General features: G+C 46.8%; 1 protein-coding gene across 4 annotated transcripts in view; it reads left to right on the top strand.

The window, feature by feature from the left end:
* The window catches only part of NTRK3 (neurotrophic receptor tyrosine kinase 3), a 367,961-nt gene that overhangs the window by 112,552 nt on the left and 230,424 nt on the right, over positions 1–24,985 (top strand). For all 4 annotated transcript variants that reach the window (XM_014788632.2, XM_087428913.1, XM_087428912.1 and 1 more), the window contains exons 5-11: positions 3,369–3,526; positions 4,306–4,448; positions 4,910–5,051; positions 5,529–5,825; positions 13,374–13,397; positions 14,866–14,927; positions 15,746–15,848. In XM_014788632.2, the coding sequence (XP_014644118.1) occupies positions 3,369–3,526; positions 4,306–4,448; positions 4,910–5,051; positions 5,529–5,825; positions 13,374–13,397; positions 14,866–14,927; positions 15,746–15,848 (929 nt within the window). The remainder of the gene's footprint in view (positions 1–3,368; positions 3,527–4,305; positions 4,449–4,909; positions 5,052–5,528; positions 5,826–13,373; positions 13,398–14,865; positions 14,928–15,745; positions 15,849–24,985) is intronic.

The following is a 24,985-nucleotide window of genomic DNA, read 5'->3' as shown; positions in this document are numbered from 1 at the left end:
TAAGGAAGCCATCAGACGTCCCCTTCCCTGGGCTTCCTCTTGTTGTGGGGGTTAAATGGGGTGATGCGTGTAAGGCATTCAGCATAGTGCTGGGTACCTGGTAAGTGTGATGCAAATGTTATTCTCCTATTACTTGTGTGGCTTCACTCTCATTTCCTCCTATCTACATTCTTTCTTTCTCTCTCCTATTTCTTAACCCCTGGCACATATCTCCAAGGCTTCTGGACCCCATCTTTCCCTTTCCTCTCCTAGGACCTTTATCTCTCCCTGCCCATCCCTCAGCCCTGCCCAACCCTATTCCTAGTATGTTGACCCTCTTCCTTTCCATTTTCTTCTGTTTTCAACCAAAGACTCTTCTCTCCTCCATTGATTTTCTGTCTCCTGGAGCTTAAAACCTTGGGCTCGTCTTCCGCTCTTCTCTTTTCTTCTACTTCCAACAAAGCACCAAATACCACCTTGTCTTCCTCTATGATGTTTGCTCTATCTTCCCTCTCCCTCTCCCCACTTTTTACCACTCCACTCTTGACCCTTATTAACTAGGTAGCAGTTCTCAAATGGTGGTCCAGGGTCCCTTGGGAGTCCCCAAGACCCTTTCAGAGGACCACGAGATAAAGTCTATTTTCATAATAACACTATGACATTATTTGCCTTTCTCACCCCATTCTTCCACAAGCGTACAGTGGAGTTTTCCAGAGGCCACGAGACATGTGTTAACATCATTACTCAGATGACTAATGGAGTTTGTGCTAATGCATTCTTATGTTTTAAAATTTTCTCAGTTTTAATTTCTAATATGGTAAATAGTGATAGATATAATCCACATAAACAAAAGCTCTTTGAGGCCCTCAGTAATTTATGAGAGTGAAAAGGAATTCTGAAACCCAAAAGTTGGAGAACATCAACCTAGAGCCTGCCATCCTATGTGGCCCCTATGTGTGAACGAGAAAAGATGCCCCCTCTGGGTGGATGTAGCCCCATGCCAGGACTGGGTCTGGTCAGGCTGTGCAGACCAGATTTCATTTCATGTTTATCCCTTTGGCTGGGTGCCTTTGAGAACTGCACACACTTCATGACTGTACACGGTGACCCTACGTTTATAAGACATCCTAACTGCTGTCCTAACCAGTCTCTAGCTCTCTTCCTCTCCAGTTTATCCTGTACAATAATACTCTTCTTACAGACCTGCTCTGTTCATATCATTCTCCAGCTCCAAGGGCCTCAATGGTTCCCACTGCCTCTTGGATGAATTCCAAACTTCCTGATGTAGCAGTGAGCGTCCTCCACCATCTGGCTTCCACTCACCTTTCCAGCTTTATTTCATAGTGCTCCTTCACACAAACTTGGTGCCCAGGTGCAACCTTTCTTCCTGTTTTCACATCTCAGCCTACAACATCTCCTCTAACTCCCCCCCCCCTTCCTCCATGCACTCCTGAAGTCAGAGATCTTGTCTTACTCCTCTTTGCATGTCCCATTGCACCTAACAATGCCTTGTGCATGGTAGACAGGGTGGAAAGTGCGTGGGCTTTGGAATCCAACAGGCTAAGGTTTGAGACCTTACTTTGTCACACAACAGCCCAGGGACCTTGAGCATGTGACTTAACCCCTCCAAACGTAAGAGGGGGTCCCTCATCTGTATGGGGTCAATACTGGCTGTCTTGTAGGGTAGCTCTGAGAAGCAGATGCTCAATAAAGGTTAGTTCCCTTCGCCTCTTCTGAAAGAGTGCAGTGTGCAGAGAGAAGTCACCAGCACTTTAGAGTAAGAGGGTATCATGCAGCGGTGTTCGCACATTCTATCTGCCGTTTCCCAGTGGCTAGAATACACCAACTCCTCCCCCAGGGACCTCACTGTTTCCTGAGTAATTCTGAGTAATTCTGATGCATGCTTAACTATTTTGGAATTTGCCAGTTGTCAAAAATATCCTGGGTCTTAGTGCAGTTACCCAAGCACCCCTCCCTCTGGGCCACAACAGATTCATCTCCTTACTAGTCCAGAAAGAGAATCATGTTCCCCCTAATGATCCAGGCATTTAGATTTATCATGTGCTCTTTAATTTAACAGTTTTACATCAACTAATGCCCTTCAATGTCCCCCTGTTGAGATAACCCCATCTAGAGGGGAGGTGACTCACTCTAAGTCACAGGGAAAATCAGTGGAGAAGGAAGACCTTGAACTTTACTCTTTCCGCATCAGACAGTCTTCATCACCAAGCCGAGGGCTCTTGGAGAACAGGGACTGTCTTATTCATCTCTGTATCGACAGCACTCAGCCCCCGGCCAGACGTGGAACAGGTGCTTATTAAGGATTTTGTTGAATTTATGGAAGAATAAAGCTGGTCCCAAGATGGGCTTTGAGCAGATCTTGGAAATAGTTAACCACCTACTCCCAGGGAGAGTAACCCTTCCTCCCTCCCTGCCTCCTTCCTTCCTTCCTTCCTTCCTTCCTTCCTTCCTTCCTCCTTTCCTCCCTCCCTCCTTTCCTCCTTCCTTCCATCCATCCATCCATCCATCCATCCATCCATCCATCCATCCTCCACTCCTTCCTCTAATCATTCAACAAGTATTTTTGTACCAGATTCAGTAGTAGATACTGGGTATACTGCAATGAGCCAAATAGGCAATATCTCGACCTCAATGGAGCTTAATTTTTTATGTGGGGAAACAGATAATAAACAAACAAGCAAAAAAATCTTTAAATTGATGGTGGGTGGTGACAAATACTAGAAAGAGGAAGGGACTGGGCAGTATTAGGGCAGGGGTTGGTGGTGGCTTTTTTATAGAGGGTGGTCAGAGAAGACCGTATTATTCCTTAATAAAGTGAGGGAGCCAGTTTAGCAAATATGTTATGGATAAGAACTCTGCAGGCAGACGGGACAACAAGTGCAAAGGCCCTGAGGCAGGAGCATGCTGGTTATCCTAGTGAACTTGACAGACAGCAAGTTCAGTGTGGCTGAAGAAGAGGAGGGGAAGGTGCGGTAGGGGATGAGGTCAGAGAGATGATGCAGAGGGATGCAGATCCCCTAGGCCTTTGGCTGTGACTTTCAGTGAGATGGGAAGGCACTGGAGGGCTTTGAGAAGAAGAGCATCCCAAGCTGACGTATTTTAAAGGGTCTTTTTGCCAGGTGAGTTAAGTGGGGTGGATTTCTTTTTTTAAATGAGTTTATTAGTTTAAAAACTAAATAAATTCATGGACTTATATAAGCTTTTTTTTTTTTTTTTTTTTTTTACTTCTTTTGAGACCTTGCTAAACTTCTTCTTTCCTTAATCTCTGAAGAGCAGGCAAGTCCTAGGAGCTCACAGTCCTAGAGCTGGGTAGGGGGCTGGGCCATCTTGGGTTCAGGAGTTCCCTTTCCCTCTCTTCTTGCCCACAGGAGATTGGAGCAGAACTTCTTCAACTGCAGCTGTGACATCCGCTGGATGCAGCTGTGGCAGGAGCAGGGGGAGGCCAGGCTGAACAGCCAGAACCTCTACTGCATTGGTGCCGACGGCTCCCAGCTCCCCCTCTTCCGCATGAACATCAGTCAGTGTGGTGAGTGACCTGCCTGGCCCCGGCTGGCTCCAGGAGGCATGCCTCAGATGCAAGAGATGGCGCTGCATGTTAGCCTGCAAAGCCAGGGCCTTCCGTTCCCCACTGCCTCCTAGCCTTGAAGTCTGCATTGGGTGCGAATCTGACTTACCTTTTAACTCCTTGGTCATTCCTGTCCTTTCACGACCCAGCCATGGGAAGGTTGGTTTCTGGAATACAGAAAGGGGTTAACTGTGCCCCTTATCATCAGACCAGATTCCTTTCTTTTTGTGAGTTACTTGTCAACGAGTCCTGAAGGAGTGTATGTCAAAGTGGTCTCTGGACCTCCCGTATCAGGAGCATCTAAGGCACTTTTAGAAAAGCAGATTTCTGCACCCAACCACAGACTTTCTGAGAATGTCTGGGGATGGGTTCCAGAAATCTGAATTCTTAGCAAGCTCCCTGTGGGAATCTGAAGCAAGCCAAATTTTTGAGAACCAGTGCCCAGAGTGGAAGATGCCATTTGACTTAATTGCTGGAACTGCATTCCTTGAGCAACTGCCTCATACCCACCCACTCCCTGCCATGTAGGAGAGTCCAACTGCATAGGCTGAAATTCTGAGTTCTGATGTCTACGGGGGGTGGTGTGAAGCTTCTGGGACTTGGGAGCCTTCCAAGAGCTCAAGCAGGCTGTATTGGAGTCGTTATTGGGCAAAGCAAGAAGTGCCACCATGGACCCCATGGACAAAGTTTTGGTTGTAAGCGTTTGTCTATCTTTTCACCCACTCTGTCCTCCCTCCCAGACCTTCCTGAGATCAGTGTGAGCCATGTCAACCTGACCGTCCGAGAGGGTGACAATGCTGTCATCACTTGCAATGGCTCTGGATCACCCCTGCCTGATGTGGACTGGATAGTCACTGGACTACAGTCCATCAACACCCACCAGGTAGGTGTCCTAGGTTTGGGCCCCATCAGGAGGTTAGAGAGCCATCACCTCTTGGTCTTAATGAGCTAAATCATGAATCAAAGCAAGAGATGTGAGAATAAGGGAGAAGAAAAGGGAAAGTCCGTGGTCCTGCCTGGGCAGGAAGAGACATGTAGACTTGGGTTCCATCCAGCCGCATTATTTTCTAGCCATCTTATTAAACATGCTGCTAAACTTCTCTGTACCTTAGTTTCCTCATCTGTAAAATGAGTATAATAGTGTCATTCACCTCGTAGGGTAAATATGAGGATTACCTGAACTGTTGACTGTAGAGAGCCTGACACTTGGTTGGTATCATTCACTGGAATGGCTTCCTTTACCTTCTACTCGGCTTTCCTTTATTCCTAAAAGTGTTTAGGGGTTAGGTGGGGGGGCCACCCTTGTAGAAACTGTTTGATTGATGTCTTCTTTTGGGGTTTTAGACAAATCTGAACTGGACCAATGTACACGCCATCAACCTGACGCTGGTAAATGTGACGAGTGAGGACAACGGCTTCACCCTGACGTGCATTGCAGAGAACGTGGTGGGCATGAGCAATGCCAGCGTCGCCCTCACCGTCCACTGTGAGTGGACGCCACTGTGGAGGGTGGCTGTGTACCAAGGGGATGCTGGCACAAGAGGCTGGGACGAGGCTGAGCCAGAGCAGTGGGCCTGGTCTACTAGGAGGGGCAGAAAGACTCCTGTAGGGTAGGGCTAAGCAAGTCAGTCCTTGGCTAGTAACCCCAGAAAGGTTGTTCCTGTCCCTCAGAAGAAGGTGTGCCTCCAACTCAACTACACCTTCAGGACGCTCCTATGTTGGCCCAAGTCTGCCTTTTGTTAAACCCATAAAAGGTCGTGAGAGGGAACCCTCCAGTTATGGTGGATCCGGGAAGCTTGGGTGAAGATAGACATCTCTTCCCCTTTTTTGGGGTGGTGTTGGGGGGACCTTTGATTCCCTGTCTTTTCAGAGCTGGGTGGGGAAGAATTGGGATTCCTAGAAGGCTGCTCCAGGACACAGGAGACTCTGTGTCCTGGGCTTCAGCTGGCCTGTCCCCCGGCAGACCCTCCGCGCGTGGTGAGCCTGGAGGAGCCCGAGCTGCGCCTGGAGCACTGCATTGAGTTCGTGGTGCGTGGCAACCCACCGCCCACACTGCATTGGCTGCACAACGGGCAGCCACTGCGGGAGTCCAAGATCATCCATGTGGAGTACTACCAGGAGGGCGAGGTTTCCGAGGGCTGCCTGCTCTTCAACAAGCCCACCCACTACAACAATGGCAACTACACCCTTATTGCCAAAAACCCACTGGGCACAGCCAACCAGACCATCAATGGCCACTTCCTCAAGGAGCCCTTTCCAGGTGAGGGCAGTGCAGCTTCGGGGTGCACTGATTCCTTCTAGGAGCTTGGGGGGGATGGGGTGTGGTAGATTGAGAGGAAAAGCAGCATCGACGTTAATACTGTTATCGTGGGCAAGCAAACACGCTTTGGAGCATATTCAGCCATCACTAGCATTTTGTGTAAACTAGATTAAGTCTCTGTTTTCCAATAGCTGTCACAGTAAAACCCAAGACCCCCTCAGAAATATACAGTTGTGCAAATAAGGGCATACTTTGTTATGGTAGAGAAAGCAGGGACTTGAGAGTTGGGCAAGAATGATGGAGAATCTTGACCCAGACCTTTATTTATTGTGAGACTGTGGACCTGAAAGTTTGCTTTTTGGAGCCTCAATTCCCTCATCTGTGAAATGGGCATGATTACACTGTTCCCATAAGAATCTTGTGGCTTTTAAATGTCTTAAGTTATATAAAGCACATGTCACAGGCTTTGGCACATAGTGATGGTTCGATGACCTTCCATTACAGGGGGCTTCAGGGTCTCCACATTTCACAGATGAGTGAACTGAATGAACCTCTTTCTACTTGTTGGTTGGTAGCAAGGCAGGGCTAGAATCTAGGCTTCCAGGTGTGTGGCCCCTTTCCTGTCTTGTTCCGTGGTGAGCTGATGGAGGCGTGCCTGATGCTTTCAGCCTGTGATGGTGCCAATGTCAAGTGGACCAGGGGTAATATTTGAAGTGATGAAAAAACTTTGACTGGATATTGGGAGGTGATTCTGTCTTTCTCTCTCTGGGCTAGAATATTTCAAACATCTTCCTCAAGTTGGAGGAGAAGAAAACACCAAAAGAGTTTAGTGAAACTGGTGGCAGAATGTCTTGGTGGATTCAACAGTTGACAAGTTTCTGTCAATGACGCCATGTGTCTTTGATGACCTTGGTGATTTCTGCTGGGAACAGACTGGATGACCTCTTGGCCTTCAGTCCCCAGGGGCTCTGATGAGACAAAGGGGGAGGTGTAGACTGATATGGCACGCAGACACGCACACACAGAAGGGAGGGCAGTGAGAGCTGGCACTGTGCAGCGTTTGTCCGTGTGAAGCGACGTCACAGCCTGCAGATAACTGGGGCGGGGGGGAGCTCCTCCAGGAGGCCTTATTTATCTCAGTGCAGGGAAACTCGACCTAGAGGCTCCAGGAGCGAGACTCTGGAGAAAGGAGGCTGCATGTGAAGCTGAATTCCTGCCACTCAGGTCCAGGGGATGATGGAGCCGTCACTCAGGAGAGGATCGAGACCTGCTGATGTTTGAGACCCTGACAGTCCCCTGTGGTCTGACTTTTCCAACATCATCCCCAACGTGCCCAGCAAAAGGCCTCAGGGCACTTCCCGCTGTGGGCCACGCTGGCTCTCTTGGGGAGCTAGCAGAGTCCTGGCCGCACCATGGAAGCAGCAGCTTCTAGATGTTAGAGATATTTGCTCTGACAGGCCACAAAGTCAGGCTAGGTCTTGTTGGCATAAAGGGCAGGAGTGGCCCTCCACCCTGCCTGTGCCCACCCAGTGATTAGAGAATGACTTCTGTTTCTAAAGAGGAGAGTCTAGACATCCTGGCGGGTGAGGAGTGAAGCCCCCTGAAACAATACTTCTGTTTCCAAAGGGGAGTTCCTGGAGCCTGGAGAGAGTGGGGAGCCCTAGAATGCTCAGGGGGGAGGGTGACCCACTCTAGGCTCTTTCCCTCAGAGGGTATCCTGAGAGCCACAGGGCAGCAGGAGTGGTGGGATGTGTGGTGGGCACAGCTTTTCCTTTGCCCTCCCTCCCCTTCAGAGGCATGCATTCCTCTGCATCCTCCCAGCCATACAGACACCTCCTCTGTCCCTGTGAGATACAGCAGCTCCTTCTCATAATCTCTGGATACACTCGTCACCTTGTCAACTCTTTTTAGGCCAGTGGTTCTCAAAAGGTGGTCCCTGGACCAGCAGTGTCTGTCTGCATCGCCTGGGCATGTGTTAGGGACTCAAGTCCCCGAGCCCCACCCAGACCACTGAGTCAGAAACTCCCGGGGGGGGGGGGTGCCCAGTGGTCTCTGTTTTAACAAGCCCCCAGGCAACTCAGATGCTCCCTGATTTGCCACCCCAGCTCTGGTATTTGGTGGACTCTGGCCCCAGGAGGCAGGAGGGAGGGTGGAGCCACAGCAGAGCTTGAAGGGAAACAATTCATCTGAAGTCATTTCCTCAAACCCATGTACACCGGCCAGGGTCACCCTGGTGAAGGTTTGCTTGTTTTATGAACCTAAAGGAATCAATAGATGATGAAAATGTAGTGACAGGGAAAAGAGGGGCTGGTCGTGTCAAGTGACAAAACGTCTCAACGTTCAGGGGAGTAAATTATCTAGGAGAGCAGGTAGCAAACCTCGTGCCTGCTGAGCCCTGGATATGAAGGAGGTCTGGATTCCTGCTCTTCTCTTGATGTGGGGGTGGGGGGACATCATATTTATCATATGTACCCCTCTCCGGCTCCCAGGCAGAAGAACATAGAGGTTAAGAATAAGGGTTCTGAAATCAGACAGCCCGAGGTGCAAATCCCATCTGTGGCCCTACCAGACGGGTGGCTTGGGCTCCTAGAATGGGGCTTAGTACCTGGTTGGCACATGACGAATGATGATCACTACTCTGTGCCTCTGTTTCTCCATCTGTGAAATGGGAATGATAACAAGAGCTCCTGCCTAAGTTGCCATGAGGATTCCACAAAGCGACGTGTGCCGAGTGTTTAGTTCTGTGTCTGGACAGAGGAAAGGCTCAGCAGCGGTTGGCTAGTACATCCTAAGGTTCCTGGGATGGAGAGAGAAGACAAGTTCAGGAGTTCTGGAACCAGTAATCATGCTCTGGTTAACCTAGTAAGTTCCAAGTCTTCAGGCAGTTTCGTCTAGGGCAGTGGTTATGGAGCCACAGTGCCAGGTTCAGAGACTCTCTCAATCGCTCATCAGCTCTGTGATCTCAGGCAAATTACTCAATCCCCTGCTTCTACTTCAAAGGTTGTGGTAAAGATTAATTCACATACAATGGATTAATCCACCTAAAGTATTTACAACAGTGCTTGGCATGGAGTAAGCACAGAATTACTATTTGTTTTTTATGTTTTTGAAAGAACATTTAAGGGTGACTGTAGGGGATGTGTTTTGGGGGGAAAACAGAGATCTGAAGGTGAGGGTCTCTTTTCATGACTGTTCATGGGCCTGAGACCCATGGGAGAGATTTGATTAGAATGAATATATTTCAATGGAGCAATCTGCCAATGCAGAGGCTTCCATCAGTAAGGATTTTCTCAGGGTAGGACATTAAAATGAAAATGTTCTAGAAAATTTGCATGCTGTACAAATGTTGGTATTTCCAGAGAAATATTTCCAGAGAAGCACTAGAACATTTAGCATGGCATTCAGCCTTGGTGTAGGAGGTCCCTGGAAGGATTAGTTAGGGAGATTTGTTCTAGAAGCATGAAGCTGAATCCTCTTTGGTGTTGCAGGACTTTAGAGGGGCTGTCAGGAGGGATCTGAGCATGCATGGGAAGCTGTGAGGAATTAGAGATCCGAGTGTCAGGAGGGGAGGAGCAGGGGAGGCCAAGTAGCTGGAAGGCTACAGTGTGGGGGAGAATGTGGAGTTGGGGATCCTTAGATGATGATGTGATAGAAGGAGGTATGTTGCCAAGGGGTGTGTGTGTGTGTGTGTGTGTGTATGCATGCATATGTGCAACAAATATCTGAGAGTACTTGACAAAATATTTAGGAATAAGCAAGCTGCCATACTCTTGAATTCTTACTTCTTAGCCAAGAAGTCCATTCATCATGATTTTTATGACAATTCCCTCAGGGCCCTGGGTGCAAACAATGGGAGAAACCACTGCTCCAGCATTTTCAGCCTTGTCAAGGCTGGTTTTCTTCCTCTAAGAAACTTGTTGAGTCTGGAGTGTGGTCCCAACCTGCTGGTGCTGGGGAAAGGAGGTGGCCGTGTTTCTCCCCATGTTTACCGTCCGGCAGTGGAACATGGCGATAGTGCAGTGAGGCTTCTGGGTGGGATCGGCAGTGCACTCAGGTGTCTGGAGCAGCTTCCTTCCTCCCTCCTCACATCTAAAGCCAGGGCACCTCTTCTCATCATCCCTTCTCAGTCCTCCTTTCTCTGTCTGGACACAAGTTGCTCTCTCTCTTCTCCCTTCTCTGGACTCCACTGGCTTTTCCCATAGGGCCCTTCCTGGGGAAGGGGAGTTTGGGGACTGGAGAAGATGTGGTCTGGGGCTAGAGGAGACCGTTGCCTTCATTGCCCAGTCCTTGTTCGTGTGCAGAGGGTGCCTTGGCATACCGGTCCAGTCATCCCAGCCTGCTGGTGGAGGTCAGAGGTGAGGACAATTCCTGGGTACCATCCTCTTCCAGTGCAAACATCTGAGTCCCCCCCGCAGGTGAGGACCCGGAGGTCTCCCTGTTCCAAGGCTCATGTGCTTCCTGGATGTATAAATGCTTCCAGGTTTCAGCAAAGGAGCTAAGCACATAGGCTGATTGGGAGATTACAGGGTTCACAGACTCGGCCAAAACATTTGGCTGATGTAAGGATATTCTCTAATAAATGGGAGCCTTATGAGAAGTATGCAAATCAGTGTGAACTATAAATTGATCTGGCACCTCTCTTTTCTCAGGCTCTGAAGCCAAGGCTAGCACCCCTCTCCTCTATCTTCCCCCCAAATCAGGCATTTGGTCACCTGCAGTTTAGAAGAGGGTGGTGGCATGAAGGGCCCACTCAGGAATTTGGAGAACGCTCTGTTGCTCTCCCCCAAAACAATGCAAAATGGACAACAAACAAGCAGCCTATTAGCAGTGCTTTTACTGTAAATAGGACTTTCTCTGAAGGACTCCTTCACAGAGAGCACCCTTTGCGCCACAGATAGAGAAGAATATTTGCTGGTTCCTACTAATAGAGCTGTGGTTACAATGACTGTGGGGGCTTAGCCAAGGGCCTGGTAAGCAGAAGACCCACAATGAATGAAGGAATGAATGAATGAATGAATGAATGAATTTCTCGGTGTGGTAGGCTTGTGGCAGGAAGAGGTGTAGTATAATGCAGTGGTTCCCAAAGGGACCAGCAGCCTCAGCATCGGCTGGAAACTCGTTAGAAATGTAAATTCTCCTGACTCACGCCAGACCTCCTGCATCAGAAACTCTGGGGTGAGGACCGATAATCTATGTTTTTTTTTTTTTTTTTTTTTTTAAAGACTTCATTTTGAAATAGTTTGAGATTTATATGAAAAAGTTACAAAACAGTACAAAGAGGTCCTTATACCCTTCACTCAGCTTCCCCAAATGTTACTATCTTACGTAACTACAGTACAATGATCAAAACCAGGATATTAACATTGATATAGCACTATTATCGCATCAACAGGCTTTATTTAAATCTTATCAGTTGTCCCACTGCTGTCCTTTCCTTCTCGAGGATCCAGTCCAGGATTACACATTGCACTTAGTTGCCATATCACTGTGGTCTCTTTAAATCTGGGACAGTTCCTCAGTCTGTCTTTGTCTTTCATGGGCTGTGCGCTTTTGAAGAATACTCACTAGTTATTTTGTAGACTGACCTACAATTTGGGTTTGCCTTATGTTTTCTCATGATTAAATTCCAGTTATGCATTGTTGGCAAGAACCCCGCAGAAGTGATGCTGGGCCCCTTCAGGACATCTCATCAGGGGCTACGTGATGTCCATACATCTCATCACTGATGATGTTAACTTGATCACTTAGTCAAGATGGTGTCTGCCAGGTTTCTCCACTACAAGGAGATTATTTTTCTCTTTGTGATTAATAAGTATAATATTTTGAAACTTTGTAAATATCTTGTTTCTTATTCTTTCACACATTAATTTTAGCATTCATTGATGATTCTTGCCTGAAACAATTATTACTGTGGTATTTGTCAATGGTGATTTTTCTATTTCCATCATTCCTTCTACATTTATTAATTGAAATTCTACTGTAAGGAAGAGCTTTCTCTTCTTCCCATTCATTTATTAAATTATTTATTTATATTGGTATGGGCTCATGGATTTTCTTTTTGTCCTATGGATTATAATCCATGTATTAGTTTGCTAGGGCTGCCATAAGAAAGTACCAGAGACTGGTTGGCTTAAACAACAGAAATTTATTTTCTCACAATTCTGGAGATTAGAAGTCTGAGATCAAGGTGTGGGCAGGGTTGGTTCCTTCTGAGCCCTCTCTCCTTAGTTTGTAGGTGGCCATCTTCTTCCTATGTCTCCATGTGATCTTTCCTCTGGGTGTGTGTGTCCTAATCTCCTCTTCTTATAAGAACACCAGTCATATTGGATTAGGGCCCACTCTAATGACCTCCTTTTAACTTAATTACCTCTTTAAGTACCCTATTCCAAATAAAGTCATATTCTGAAGTACTGGGGTTAGGACTTCAACGTATGAATTTTGGGCAGATCTAATTCAGCCCATAACAGTCCATGACTGTCATTATTTATTTTGTTGCTTGAATTGTCCCAAATTTGGCTGTTGGAAACCTTTTCACGTTGGCTCCTGTGTCCTTTCTCCATGCCCCTGTTAATTTTTGAGCACTTTCTTACTTTCTAGTACCACAAGATGTTCCAGGCACATCTTGTATTTTCTTTGCCACAGCCTGAAATCATACATTTCTCCAAGGAGCCCTCATTTTTTTCATTGGAGAAGGGTAGTGATCACCCTCTAGATGATTCTGTTGCATGCTAAAGTTTGAGAATCTCTGATAGAATGGAAAAGAGCCTGGACTTAAATTTGAATCTAGCTCTATCCTTTCTTAGATAAGTGAGATTCAATTAGTTACTTAATTTCTATAAGCCTGTTTCCTTAGCTGTTAAATGGGGATAATGCTATCTACCTCCTAGGATGGTTATAAGGATTGAGTGATTTATTACATAAAGCATTTAGCACAGCCCCTGGCTCACAATCAATGTCTAATGATGATGAGCTTTCATTATTAGGTGAGTCATTTCTAGAGGCCAAAGATCAAGTGACACATTTTCATCTGGGGGATGGGTAGGTTCTAGAGAGATTCCCAAGAAACATCTCAATTACCTACTAGAATAAACTCTACATATGGATATGAGGAATTTTGTCTTGAGATCATAGCTGGCATTTTCCAGAAAGATCCAGAGAAGCCCACCCTGCAGCATTTCTTCTTGGCTCTAATGTACCACCAACACACCCAGTACTCTGGGGGCCTCGAGGAGGGAGGACCACTGGGGAGACGTTGTATCTAGATTTAATTCCCCATCTCAGAGTTTGGCTTCTAGTCCCCAGGTGGGCCAGGCTACCTCCCTTGAAATCAGGAGCTTTGTCTCTTATTTTTTCTCCATTTGGAAGATCACCTCCTACAGAGGTAGTATAGTGCGGGGGAGGGGTGACATGCCAAGGATTTTAGTTTTCAGTTGCTGGGGTAATGGGGGATCCTGGTCAGTGGGAAAGGTCATAGCTATTAGGAAGATACAGTGCGTCTATTCTGGGTTTTATTACATTTGTTAATTATATCTTTGTCTTTTTTTGCAGAGAGCACGGATAACTTTGTCTCTAGTAAGTTTTCTTTACCTTTTGCTTTAAAATTGATTTATTCTGATACTTTTGGTAACTATGGGATCCAAATAGCCCTCTTTCCTATTCCACCACCATCCCCAGACCCACAGCAGCTGAGAGCATCTCAGTGAACTGTGAAAGGAACTGGAGAGTAGAAATACTTCTTGGGAAGTTCCAAGCCCACACCTCTTGGGCAGCTGCCCTGTGCCTCACTTTCCCCCAGGGAGCTTTGTAAAGTCTGACCATGTTGTGAGTCTTCCTACCTGGATGGAAAGGGGTGGTGTTAGGAAGGATATGGAGTTTCATATGCCGTGGTAGGCCCTCGTTGATCATCTCAGTTGTTCTCGAGGAGAGAATGTGGAGTGTCTACACCTGTTAGTATTTCTCACCTGCTCCAAGGGTCCCAGAATTTGGCCAGGGCTCACCTCATATAGAGCTGTAATTTACAAGGTCTCCTGATAGGCTCGTGTGTCCTCAAATAGGATTATTGAGGCTCAGTTTATAAGCAACTTGGGGCTAGGCAGTTTGGAACTAGACAATCCCAAAGGGATTTGGTGTTTTGCTCATGGGCTGTAGGGAAATCTGTATTTCTTCCTGTTCTTTTTCTCCCCCCAGCAGTGGTCGCTGCCATTTCTGCCCCATGTGGCCTCAGATAGCAGATGCCCCTGTTTAGGGACACCCTTGCTGTGTGGTATGGATGTAACTCTCACCTGTGATTCCTTTATTTGTCCTCAGTCCTAGAGGGCTGGTCATCTCACAGAATGTCCCTCCAGAGAATTCTGACTTGGGGCCGTCTCTCGCTAAGGAGATGATTTTAGGTGGAGGACAAACTGACACTTGGCCTCCCATCCAGGTTTCGCTGGGAAAAGGTGGTGTTTTCTGGTCAGATGAACTTGCTGCTTAATGTGAGCTGCCATTGTGTTCTGAAATCCGCGTTAGGGGAATGGATAGTGAGTTGTTTATGGGGCCACGGGCCTCCTGGACTCACTGAAGGGGGAAGGGGGAAAGAGGAAAGGCAGGGGAGAGCCGGGGACAGGCAAAGGGGTGCCTACGGCAGAGAGTAGCCGAGTGTCAGTAGCGGCTGCTGTTACCAACAAAATGTGCTGAATCCAGACCCTGGCTGGGATCCCAAACCATTTTTCTCCTCTTTTCTCTCTAATAGATCACAGCCCACATTGCCCAGGTGACATGACTTACTCTGGGATGGGGTAGGGGGATGGGAGTGAAGGTCTTTTATTCGTTGTGGAGCATACCCTTGAGCTGTCAGTGCCAACCAGACAGCTGGATAGGGACCTGGTCTCTGGGGACCCCCGCAAAGCCTAGGAGGGTCAGGCAGTAAGAGTCTGGCTTTAAGGAATGTTCTCCAGCAGGAACTCTCGAGGGGTCTTGGGAGTCGGTTGGGGACTGTGATTGAGCCTCTCATGGCCAGTAAGCTAACCACCTTCCTCCTTCTCTGTTTGGTTTTCAGTCTACGAAAGCCCCACACCTCCTATCACTGTGACCCACAAACCAGAGGAAGACACTTTTGGGGTGAGTCACTCTTTGGTCAAGAGGAGGGTGTTTACTGATGCAGTCATTTTCAGACTTCATTTGAGTAACTAACTTTCCCAAATACTGCCTTACTTGAAACCCCAGTATAGATGGCAGAAAGAAGCTGTGATGAATGACCTCCTTTCAGGCGATTGAAACCTTCTTTGTTTGATGAGAATAATTCATTGTTTGAAGAAGTCTTTGAGGATCTGCTCCCAGCCTTAGGGTGCGGAAGAGAACAGTTGGAAAATCCTCATTCTGTTAGGAACCTGGCTGGGCCTGATTCAAAGGGGCATCTAACTGTGCGAGTCTTTTACAAAAGTCCAAGTTACCCAGAGCATCTCCTTGGGTGGGTTTTTCAAGCCATCTTCCCCCACCTGACTCTCAGAGCCTGAGATTTCTCTGGACAGGGGAGGAAAGGGGTCTTTTTAGAGCCAAGATCTCCTAGAACCTCCTGGATAAGAATATTATGTAAAGAATTTCAATGTGAAGATGCAGAATTTGCTTGCTAATTAAAACAACAAGAACAAGACAGAAGCCTCTCTAGGCTTTCTCTTGCATCTTGTAGGATGGCCCCCAGATGAGAGGGGCTGAACATACTAAATCACGAAACTTTCTCTAGTCAAGCTGGGTAATTTATTTTTTTAATGATCTTAGGGTCTCATAAATGACTTCTAAAGATTTCACTCAGTGGCAGAGTTCTGAGAGGGCTACAGTTGCTCCTCAATAGGACGGTTCTCATTTGGGCGCACATTACCTTGTCTGGCTTTCGGGTTATCTGTGACTGTTCTTGACTTTCTATGTTTGGCTCCTAATAGGTATCCATAGCTGTTGGACTTGCTGCTTTTGCCTGTGTCCTGTTGGTGGTTCTCTTTATCATGATCAACAAGTACGGTCGACGGTCCAAATTTGGAATGAAGGGTAAGGTGGGATTTTCATTTGCAAGGGTCTCATGGGGGAAACATGGTGGCTTTTGAGCACAAGACGCTGTTTTAATCTCCTCCTCTTTGAGAGGGCCTCTGGTAGCAGACTTAAGTGGTCCTGGAGGAGAATCCTGTCTACACTTTTATTATTGGTTAATGATGGATTGAAGGCAGTGATGGTATCTGTGGGGAGCAAACTGTGAACCATCTGGTTTTGCTGTGATGGCTGAAAACACTGCTTAGCTGGGCTGGTGCAATGAGGATAATTTGAGAAGGAAGTTGGATTTTAGAACAAATGAGGAGGACTTAAGTTTCTTTTCATTATTGGTGGGTAAAGGGACTCCTTGTTTGAGTAACTTGGTTTTTGTCTTGTCTGCACCCATCTTTGGAGTTGTGATGAGAAGGTATTAGCGTAGCTAGATGTAGGGTGGTGGACTCTGGCAATGGAAAGTTGCCCATGCAGTGGTATGTCAGCACGCAGCTCCACACAGAATCCTAGAATGGATGCCGAGAGCACCAAGGTTGCCAAGTCTGCTGGCCAGCTTCCACGACACAGAGCACTCAACCCCATGATGGCCAGGGGTGTAGGATATGGCTTTCCACCAGGGCTTGGGTGGGGGTAGTGGCACCAAAGGGTGAATTAGAATCCATTTGCCTGGTCCCAGGGATGGATCTGACCAAATGGCTCAAGGGAACTGGGTACTACTTCCCAAACAGAAACTTGAATTTCAAGATATACTCCCAGCTGGGGTTTCCATTTATGGCTGAAATTAGATAGGAGATGGGTAGGGAGGGATGATGAAAGGTTCAACAAGCCATCAGGTTGCTGAGCTAGGATTCAGGTTGGGATCTTCCAGTGAGATTATGGGATCCAGAAAGATGAATTTCTTTGGCTTCTACACATGAGCTGGTATCTGTGATGAGGGGGTCCTGACCTTAGGGCTCAGGGACTGAAGGAAAGTGTGTACATGAGATTCAGAGGGATAGTGGTCCCCTGAACTTATATGCAGATGTTTGAGTGTTTGTACCTGATGGTGGGGGGAGCTTAGAATGGAACTAGTTCATAGATTTTATTATATTCTCAAAAGATTCTGTGACTCTCCTAAAAGTTTAGAACACTGATATATAGCAAGAGATATCCATAGAAGAACAGGAGGGCAGAAGACATGGGGCAGACTGCTGGCTTCCCAGAAGCCTTCTGCCTCTGTGCTTTCTTTCTGCTTTTGATTAAACTGAACAAGTTACAGCAAGGCAGGCCAGATTTTCTTGAATCGTATGAAATATTTTGACAAAGAGAAATACGTGTGCAGGCAAATTATAAAGAAGGGATAAAAGTTTGGCCCGAAGCCAGATGACTTAAACATGATCAGACCACTGTTAGGCACCTTGATTAGAGATGTTTAATCTGCCAATACTCCCCTGTGCCAAACAGGGCTTCACAGGTTTAGAAGATGAATGACCACTGAGCAAGCCCCGAGCCATTAATCTTAGCATAATCTTTGGGCTCCTGGCTGTGAGGACTGGCTCTAATGCTTGTGCAAAGTTTTCCTACCATGAGAGGAATCTTCCTAGCTCTTCCTCCTTCCACCTGAGAAAATATCAGGACCTCGACCAAAAGGAAGAACGGGGCATTATTGCTCTCCCCCTGAGGAGGCGTGCCACCAGCTGAGACCCTGCGACATGCTTGGCAGCACTGTGAGAGCAGATTTTTCCTATTAATTGTCATCCGGTTTCTGGAACAGTGTGTCCACATGTCGGATGAATTAGGCAGCACCCAGGGCAGTGCCTTCCCCTCAGCTGTCCTCGGAGCCTCTCCTAGCCCCTGCTCCCCTTTCCCTGCCTGAGCTGCCTTCCTTGGCCCTTCTTGGGCCAGGAGACCATGTCACCAGAGGTGGAAATGAAATAGCCCCTGTTCTAAAGTCAGGCTACCTAAAGAAGTTAGAGGCAAGATGAGATGGTGTCTCCAAGGCTGACATGTTTAGAGTTAAGTCTGCCTCTCTCAGATCTTTGTTATGCCCGATTGTGTCTAGGTCTCATTTTGGGATGAAGAAGCAAATGCCCCAGGCTGCATACACCCTTGATCTTTTACTGCTAATGAGCATCCCAGTCCAGGAAAAGGAGTGAAAGCCTGGGTACCAGAAATCCCCAACTCTGACTCAGGCGAACCTTCATCTCTTCATACCCACCCCATCCTCAGCTTTGAATTTTCAAATCTAGGTTAGAATCTGGGGTACCACTTAATTGCTCTTTGTTTTCAGCACAGTTATTTAACTTCTCGGGGCCTCTGTTTCCTCAACTTCAAAATGGGAATGATACCACCTGCCTCATTGGGTCGCTGTGAGTGTTGAGATCTGTGTGTGTAACTGGCACATAAAAGGGGCCCCATGGTTGGAGTTTTCTCCTTCTTTTTGTGTATAAGCCTTTCCAGTCTCCTTTTGTTGTCCTTGCATGAAGGGCTACCCTCCCAAGACTCGATCATGCCTTCTTTCGTCCCACACAATATTTAGTAAAAATGCCTTTATTCTACACTAATCCCAGTATATTATCATTATTTTGCTCACACATCATCTGTCTGTCCTGCTAGACCAGGAGCCACTAGGCGGAAATCACAGATCACTCAGCTCTGTATGCCTGAAACTTCGCGCAGTGTTTGACAAATGCTTTTGAACTTAGAAATGAATGACTTTATTTTTAATCATTAAAAAAAGCACACCTAGTAAATCAATAATGGGCTAGTTAGGGCTAATTTGGAAATCCAAGGTGTCTGGGCAGTGGAAGTAGAGTGAGAGTGATGGGGGCAATTCATAAATAATTCCCACTGTCCACATCTGAGGGCCTGGAACACAGTGTGTGGATGAGGAGGAATTATGAATGTGAACTTTACTTCCTTATTCCCACCACTCAGAATAAGCAATACATATATATTTGTTTTGTTTTATTTTTTACAAGTCACAAATTGCATTTATTCACAGACATCTAGAAAACAATCAAAAGTATATATATCTGTGTATATAGATCTTATTAATACATTTTTATTTGGACAAGAGAACTTGTGCCACAGCAGTTTTAACTAGCATGATTAAAGCTAGCAGTACTCCCAAGAGTGGTCACAGATACATGCAGAATGTGAAGAAATACATACACATATACATACGCCTATTTATACATATGTGCTTACATTTATAAAATGCATTACTCTACGTGTGTTTTAATTTATATACATGTTTATACTCCTAGTCTCCTTCTGCATCTTGTTTTATTTACTTGTCATGTGTTAGTGATTTCTCCATGTTGGTATGTGTAGACATTCTACTGGACACCTATTTTACGGGAGACGAGTATATTAACTGGATCTCATAGAAGTGAACTGAAAATGCATTGTCTCAGATACCTCTTTACTCCTATCAACTGCCATCTTGATCAAAATTTTGGCTTGGAGTGGGGTCACATTAGGAAATGAGCTCGTCTTTTCTTAGAATCACAAAGGTTTTAAAATGGTGCTGAGCAGACAATGGCAGTTTCTTTGGGCTGTTAAGGAAACCCAATGCCTTAGAGCTGCAGGGGGGATCCTTCAAGTATTTGGTGTGGTGCAGCACTGCCCAGTCAGAAGGGGTGCCAGCCCCCTGCCTAGAGGCTCCCCGCTGTGCCAGGTGTTGACTCTCTGAGTGCTGGATCACGGGGTGGTTGGGAGGTGGATGCTCAGGAGACTCAGGGCAGGGGCCATATACTGGGAGGTGCAGAGATATGTACAAATATTTCAGTATTTTAACAACTAATTATATTGTGCCAGTGCATCCTGGGCCTGGAAGTGATATGGTTCAGAATTTATACCAAGCTCATCCTCACGAATTATTTTTAAATTAGACATCAGGAGACCACGACAGTGATCTAGCTGGGCTCTCCAGCATCTGTATTTACAGGTGAAGAAACAGAGGCTCAGAAAAGGTGACTTGCTCTGGTTTCATAGTCTGGTTGGGCCTAGTTGGGTCTAGAACTCCCTGCCTGCAGTCCTATCCACTTTTCATCGCAATGCAAGTGACCTAACTCCTTGGTCTCAGCTGCCCACCATGAACCTCCACAGTGGACCTGCCTTCTTTATTTCACTTGGTTACTAGTACAATAACCAGGTAAAAGATACTAGTGTGTCTTTACACAATAAAACGTGCCCTATAGTTTTCAAATAAGATGTGTATCGTGGTTTAATGGAGAAAGAAGCAAATAAATGGTTTTTTTGCAGCCTGTAAAAAGAACATGCATTGTTTGGCCTGTTACCTTGCAACTACCTTGTAAATGTCTTTAAATGATTTTAGATCAGAGATACTGTGGGGGTTATTTCATACTTCTTGACTTCCTCTTACTCCAACAGAGGAAACAGAGCTGAAGCAGACCTTAAGACTTATTAGGCTAATGTCCCCATTGTACAGATATGGAAACTGAGACCCAGAGAAATGTAATGACATGCCAAAGCACACGGCTAGCTGGAGCAGTGCTGGCCCTGCTTCCCCACAGAGAGCCTGGGAGGGTCTGGGAAATGAAGCTGGATTGTGAGTAACTCAGCTCAGTTCTTCCAACACTGGGTCTAATTATCTTTGAATGCTGTCCCACTTGAATGGGGCTTTCAAAAATGCCTCTTATTAATCCACTTTTCTCAAGCTGGGACGCACCTGGCCTGGGGGAAAGATGGGAACTGATGGAGGAGTCTTGCTTCCTTCATTTCTTTCTGGACACGTTGGAGACCACATGGCAAGGCAGCGGAAGCTGGAAGGTTGGGAAGGAAGGGAGTCAAGAGCTGCTGCTTGGGCTTCCAGTAGTACCTTAACTGCCTCATCAGTTACTGCTTGCTTACATCCTAGTGGTTGGGTGTGTGCTGGTGCCTCTCATAGGCCTGTGGATGGGCACTCTAGGGCTGTTCCATCGTGAGTTAGTGTCAGTTAATAGGTACTTAAAGTGGTTGCCTATTTGATTACGAATAGGGGTTATTAACGTTTTTTCCATAAACAGATGGTAGCTCTTCTCTGAGTGGATTGTAGAATTGTGCCAGAGTCTTGATTTGGAGGGACTCGCTCCTGCCAAAAGGTCTTAGGAGCTGCTGCCCACGTTGGGTGGTCTTGTTATCACTCTGGTTCAACTGCTTGGTTAAACGGAACGATGAGACTTGGGAAGGCGTCATTTCTGCCCTCTCCTAACCTTGGAACATTGGACTGAGAAGGGTTTCTTCCAGCTAGATGGAAGTAGGGCTGGGAGGGATCTCAGAGTCTTAAGGTTTTATGCTCTAACTGGCATTTCTTCCTCAGCTAGGATAAAGGGTCCATGTGTCTATAGCTATGAGCACAGAGCAGGGCAATTGATGCAACGAGAATGGTGTAGATAGAGACTTCTGAGACTACTGAAGGGGACCTGGACCCTGGATGAGGACACTGCTGCTGCCATTGATGAGACAGCTTCTTTTGCTCCAATAAATACACTTATTTGACCTCTATTTAACAGGGGATCAGAAGCCAAAAGCAGCACAAGGCAGAACTGAAATTGGGTGAAGGACTTGAGTTTACCAACTTCCTGCAATAGATCCATTCTTTCTTCTTGCTTGTTTTTCTTTCTAAACTTCTTTGTCTTTTTCATCCTCTGAATTGAAGTATGCATGGGAGGAAGGTACCTCTGGCCCCTGCGATGACTCTGAACTTGGGACTCTTGGTGGAAGGTGACTCTTTGAACATATTTTTGAGCATGATTTTTGGATTTGTTTCCTGTATTGTTATCCTCAGGTCCTCGTATTCTCCTAACACATGTTCACAGGCTCCCTCCCTCTTTTCAGACTCCTTGACAGATCCTGCAACCCCAAAGAACATTCCTAGTATTTGTTTGAGTCTAAATTAAATAGGTTAAGTGTGTGGCCAGTCCACAGGCAGGACATAAATTAATTGAATCCAGGAGCCTTCTGCTTCCCTTCTTCTGCCTTGGACTTCACTGAGAGTTTCTGGCGGCAGATGAAGCCCTGCCCCGCTGGGTGACTGAGTTCTGGAAGGTGGTGCCCCAGAGCTTTGAGAAGAAGGCTGGAGGGCAGTGTGTGTTTTTCTGGCATGCCTTTGCTGCCCTGTCTTTGTGAGAGCTTTGCAGGTGTGCATGAGTGGTCCTAAATGTCTCTGCACTGTCACCGTTGGTCGTATTAAGGCTGTACTGCTCCGTTCCTCTCTCTTAGGGCTCCAGGGAACCAGCTGTTCTCCAGCTCTGACTCTTTTATTTGAAGGAAATCCCTGGAAATAGAGTCTGATACAAAATGTTTTTCCTCTGTGGTTACCTGCTAGCTGGCTGTTCTTGGCAGGTTCCTGCATCCTGTTCAGCAGAACCAAGGATGGCCAATATGCTTGGCTCGGTAGCCAAAGCAATCGCCTCTCCGATTCATTTGATTTTGGCAGCAGAACACAGTTCTTACTAATCCATGTTGCTGCAGCTGGTTCCCATAGGGTTAACAGCCCTTTGATACCTCAGTTTAGAAGTTCTCAACCTTTTGTCCCCTGCTACACGTGTGACACATGACAGTCATATGGCTTATACACTCCTGTGGGTGTAACCAGGCTTTTGGATGAGTGCTGGTCCTCGCAGTGGTTTCACACCTAAGGCAAATATATCAGAATAGGAGTTGGCAAAAGGGATTTTTAAAACTAGGAATAAAATCAAATCCATACTAACTTTTACTCTTAAAAAATTTGCAAACTTCAGTGTTTTATTATTCGTCAGTAGTCCTGGTGACATAATTCCTCCCTGATCCAGACAGCCTGTGGCATCACGGCACCAGGATGGCACACCAGGAGTGGAGGCGCCGCCCACCTGGACTCTCTCACAGTGTTCTTTGCCCAACATGGTTTTTGCTGCTGCAAACTCAAGCTGCAGACACTGCTCCAATGGAATCCCGTCTTCTTATGGCACATTCTTTCCGTCTCTGCTGCATCTTCTCCTGTGGGTCCTGAGGGCTCTCACTTGCCCAGAGGAAGAGTGATCATGGGCTTTGGCTAATGAGAAACTTACATGTGGCTACAGTGCCCGAGCCCTGTGTTTATGCCGTCCATTCTCCCATGAACTCTGCAGAGGCTTTGAGATGTCCAAAGAGTGGCCCTTGAAATTGCAGGCAGCAAAGCAGAGAGACTAAAACAACTGTTGATCAGGAAACAGGATCTTGGACTAGGGAGAAACACCACACACTTAAAACAGTAACAAACAAGCCAACGGCCACAGGTCCTTGGCCCCAGTGCCTTCTCACTCCCCTGCCCTTCGTGCTGTGCGTTCATCCGGGGGATGAGCTGAACAGGGTGGTCAAGGGGTCTGCTGCAGGAGGAGGAATTGCATCCTTCTCCAGCTGCTCCTCAGAGACCGGGGGTGTGTCTTCCCACTGCTCCAGGCCCGCAGTGTCCAGAGGAAGGGAGGAGGAACTTCCAGTTGGTCTGTCCTTGGCTCTTTCGCAGAGAGTTGGTAACACCCTCTCTTTCTCCCTTCCTTGATACCCCAGTACGTTTAGTTGAGAGAGAGACTCACCGAGTCACTCTGGCGCAGGCCCCTGTATTCTTTTCTTTTGTACTAATTCTGCTGCCATAAGCCAGAGAGGGATTTGCTGACATCCACGAGCCAGTCTCCAAGCCAGCTTCCCCCCTCACAGGACTGGTTCTCTAATTTGTGGGACCCAGTGCAAAATGCTCAAAAAGTATTACAATTTCGAGACAGCTACAGCAGAGCATTATACCCCAAGCGTGGCGCCCTTCTGAGCACAGAGCCAGGGTGCAGGCCCATGAAGCCAGTTCTGCTCCCTGAGCACAAACTCTGGCATGGTTTCGGGCCATCGTGCCTTAGTCTTCTCCTGAATGTTGATGAAGGAAACAGAGATTTCTATGCTTCTTTTTTTAGAGAGAAACTGGGATTTGAGGTAAAGACCGGAATATCTATTGATTTTTCGCTTCTAATCATAGCAGGGGAAGAGAATAGGAGGCACTGAATGTTTATTGAGTACCTGTTGTGTGCCAGGTGTCTAGTATATCTCATAATATTTAGTCTTCATAGGTGGCCATTCTCCCCATGCTAAAGGTGAGAAAGCTGCTCAGAGTGGTTCACTTGCCCGATGTCATGTGGCTGGTAGTAGGAAAACCAGGTTTTAAATGAGGTCACTCTAAATCAGTGGTTCTCAGTCTTAGTTGCACTTTGCAATCACCTGGTAAAATTACATAACTCCCTAAGCCAAGGCTGCACCTCAGACCATTAAATCAGATTCTAGAGGTCAAACTCAGGCATGAGTGTGCTTTTTTTTAAACTCTCTGGGTGATTTCAATTGTGTAGCCAAGGTGGAGAACCAATGGTGTCAATCCAAGAGGCAGCTGCGTGTTAACTAGTTGCCCAGGTCATGTCTGCTGACTGTAGACCACCTTATCTGATCACCTGGGGAGCTTGTGAAACATACAGATGCCTGGGATTGCCCCACACCCATTGGGTCAGACCTGGGATGAAGTGGGGGACAAACAGTCTCTCTAGGTGATTCTGATGCTCACTAAAGTTTAGGAGCCACTGTCTTAAACCTGCACAGAGACGATGGGTAATAAGATGGCCAGTGCTTCTCAAACTTTCCTGTGCAAATGGATCTTAGGGGACGCTGGGGATCTTGTGGAAATGCACATTCTGACTGATCTGGTCTGGAGAAGGGCTGAGAATCAGCATTTCTAATAAACTTCCAGAAGATGCTGCTCCACGGCTGACACTATGAAAAACAAGGGACTAAGCCACTGGTGAAAACCTCAGGCCTGTGACCTGGGATGTAGGTCACATCTCTGCTTTTCATTTCTTCCTGTGCGCCATTAGCAAAATCAGCCTGCCTCAAAGGCTTCCTCTGCTGGCTGGAATAACGTTACTGTAAGATTATAAAATATAACCACTACTTCCAAGGCATTTTAGTTCTACCCTCTTTGGGTAAATAAGCTTCTCATCTTTCCTAAGCAGCTTCTGTAGTGGCTTCCTTGGTTCAAACCAATCTGCCACCTCTTTCCACACAAAGGCACTTGTAAAGCCTGTCACCTCATCAGTTGATCTCAATGACAAATGTGTGGTTTCGACACTGACATCCCCATTGAAGAGAGGTGGGGGCAGAGCCCCAGAGAGGCC

The sequence above is a fragment of the Ceratotherium simum genome, chromosome 3, assembly GCF_057802395.1.
Source record: "Ceratotherium simum simum isolate JZ-2026a chromosome 3, ASM5780239v1, whole genome shotgun sequence".
NCBI classification, from domain to species: domain Eukaryota; kingdom Metazoa; phylum Chordata; class Mammalia; order Perissodactyla; family Rhinocerotidae; genus Ceratotherium; species Ceratotherium simum.
This window is presented reverse-complemented; position numbering and strand designations above follow the sequence as displayed.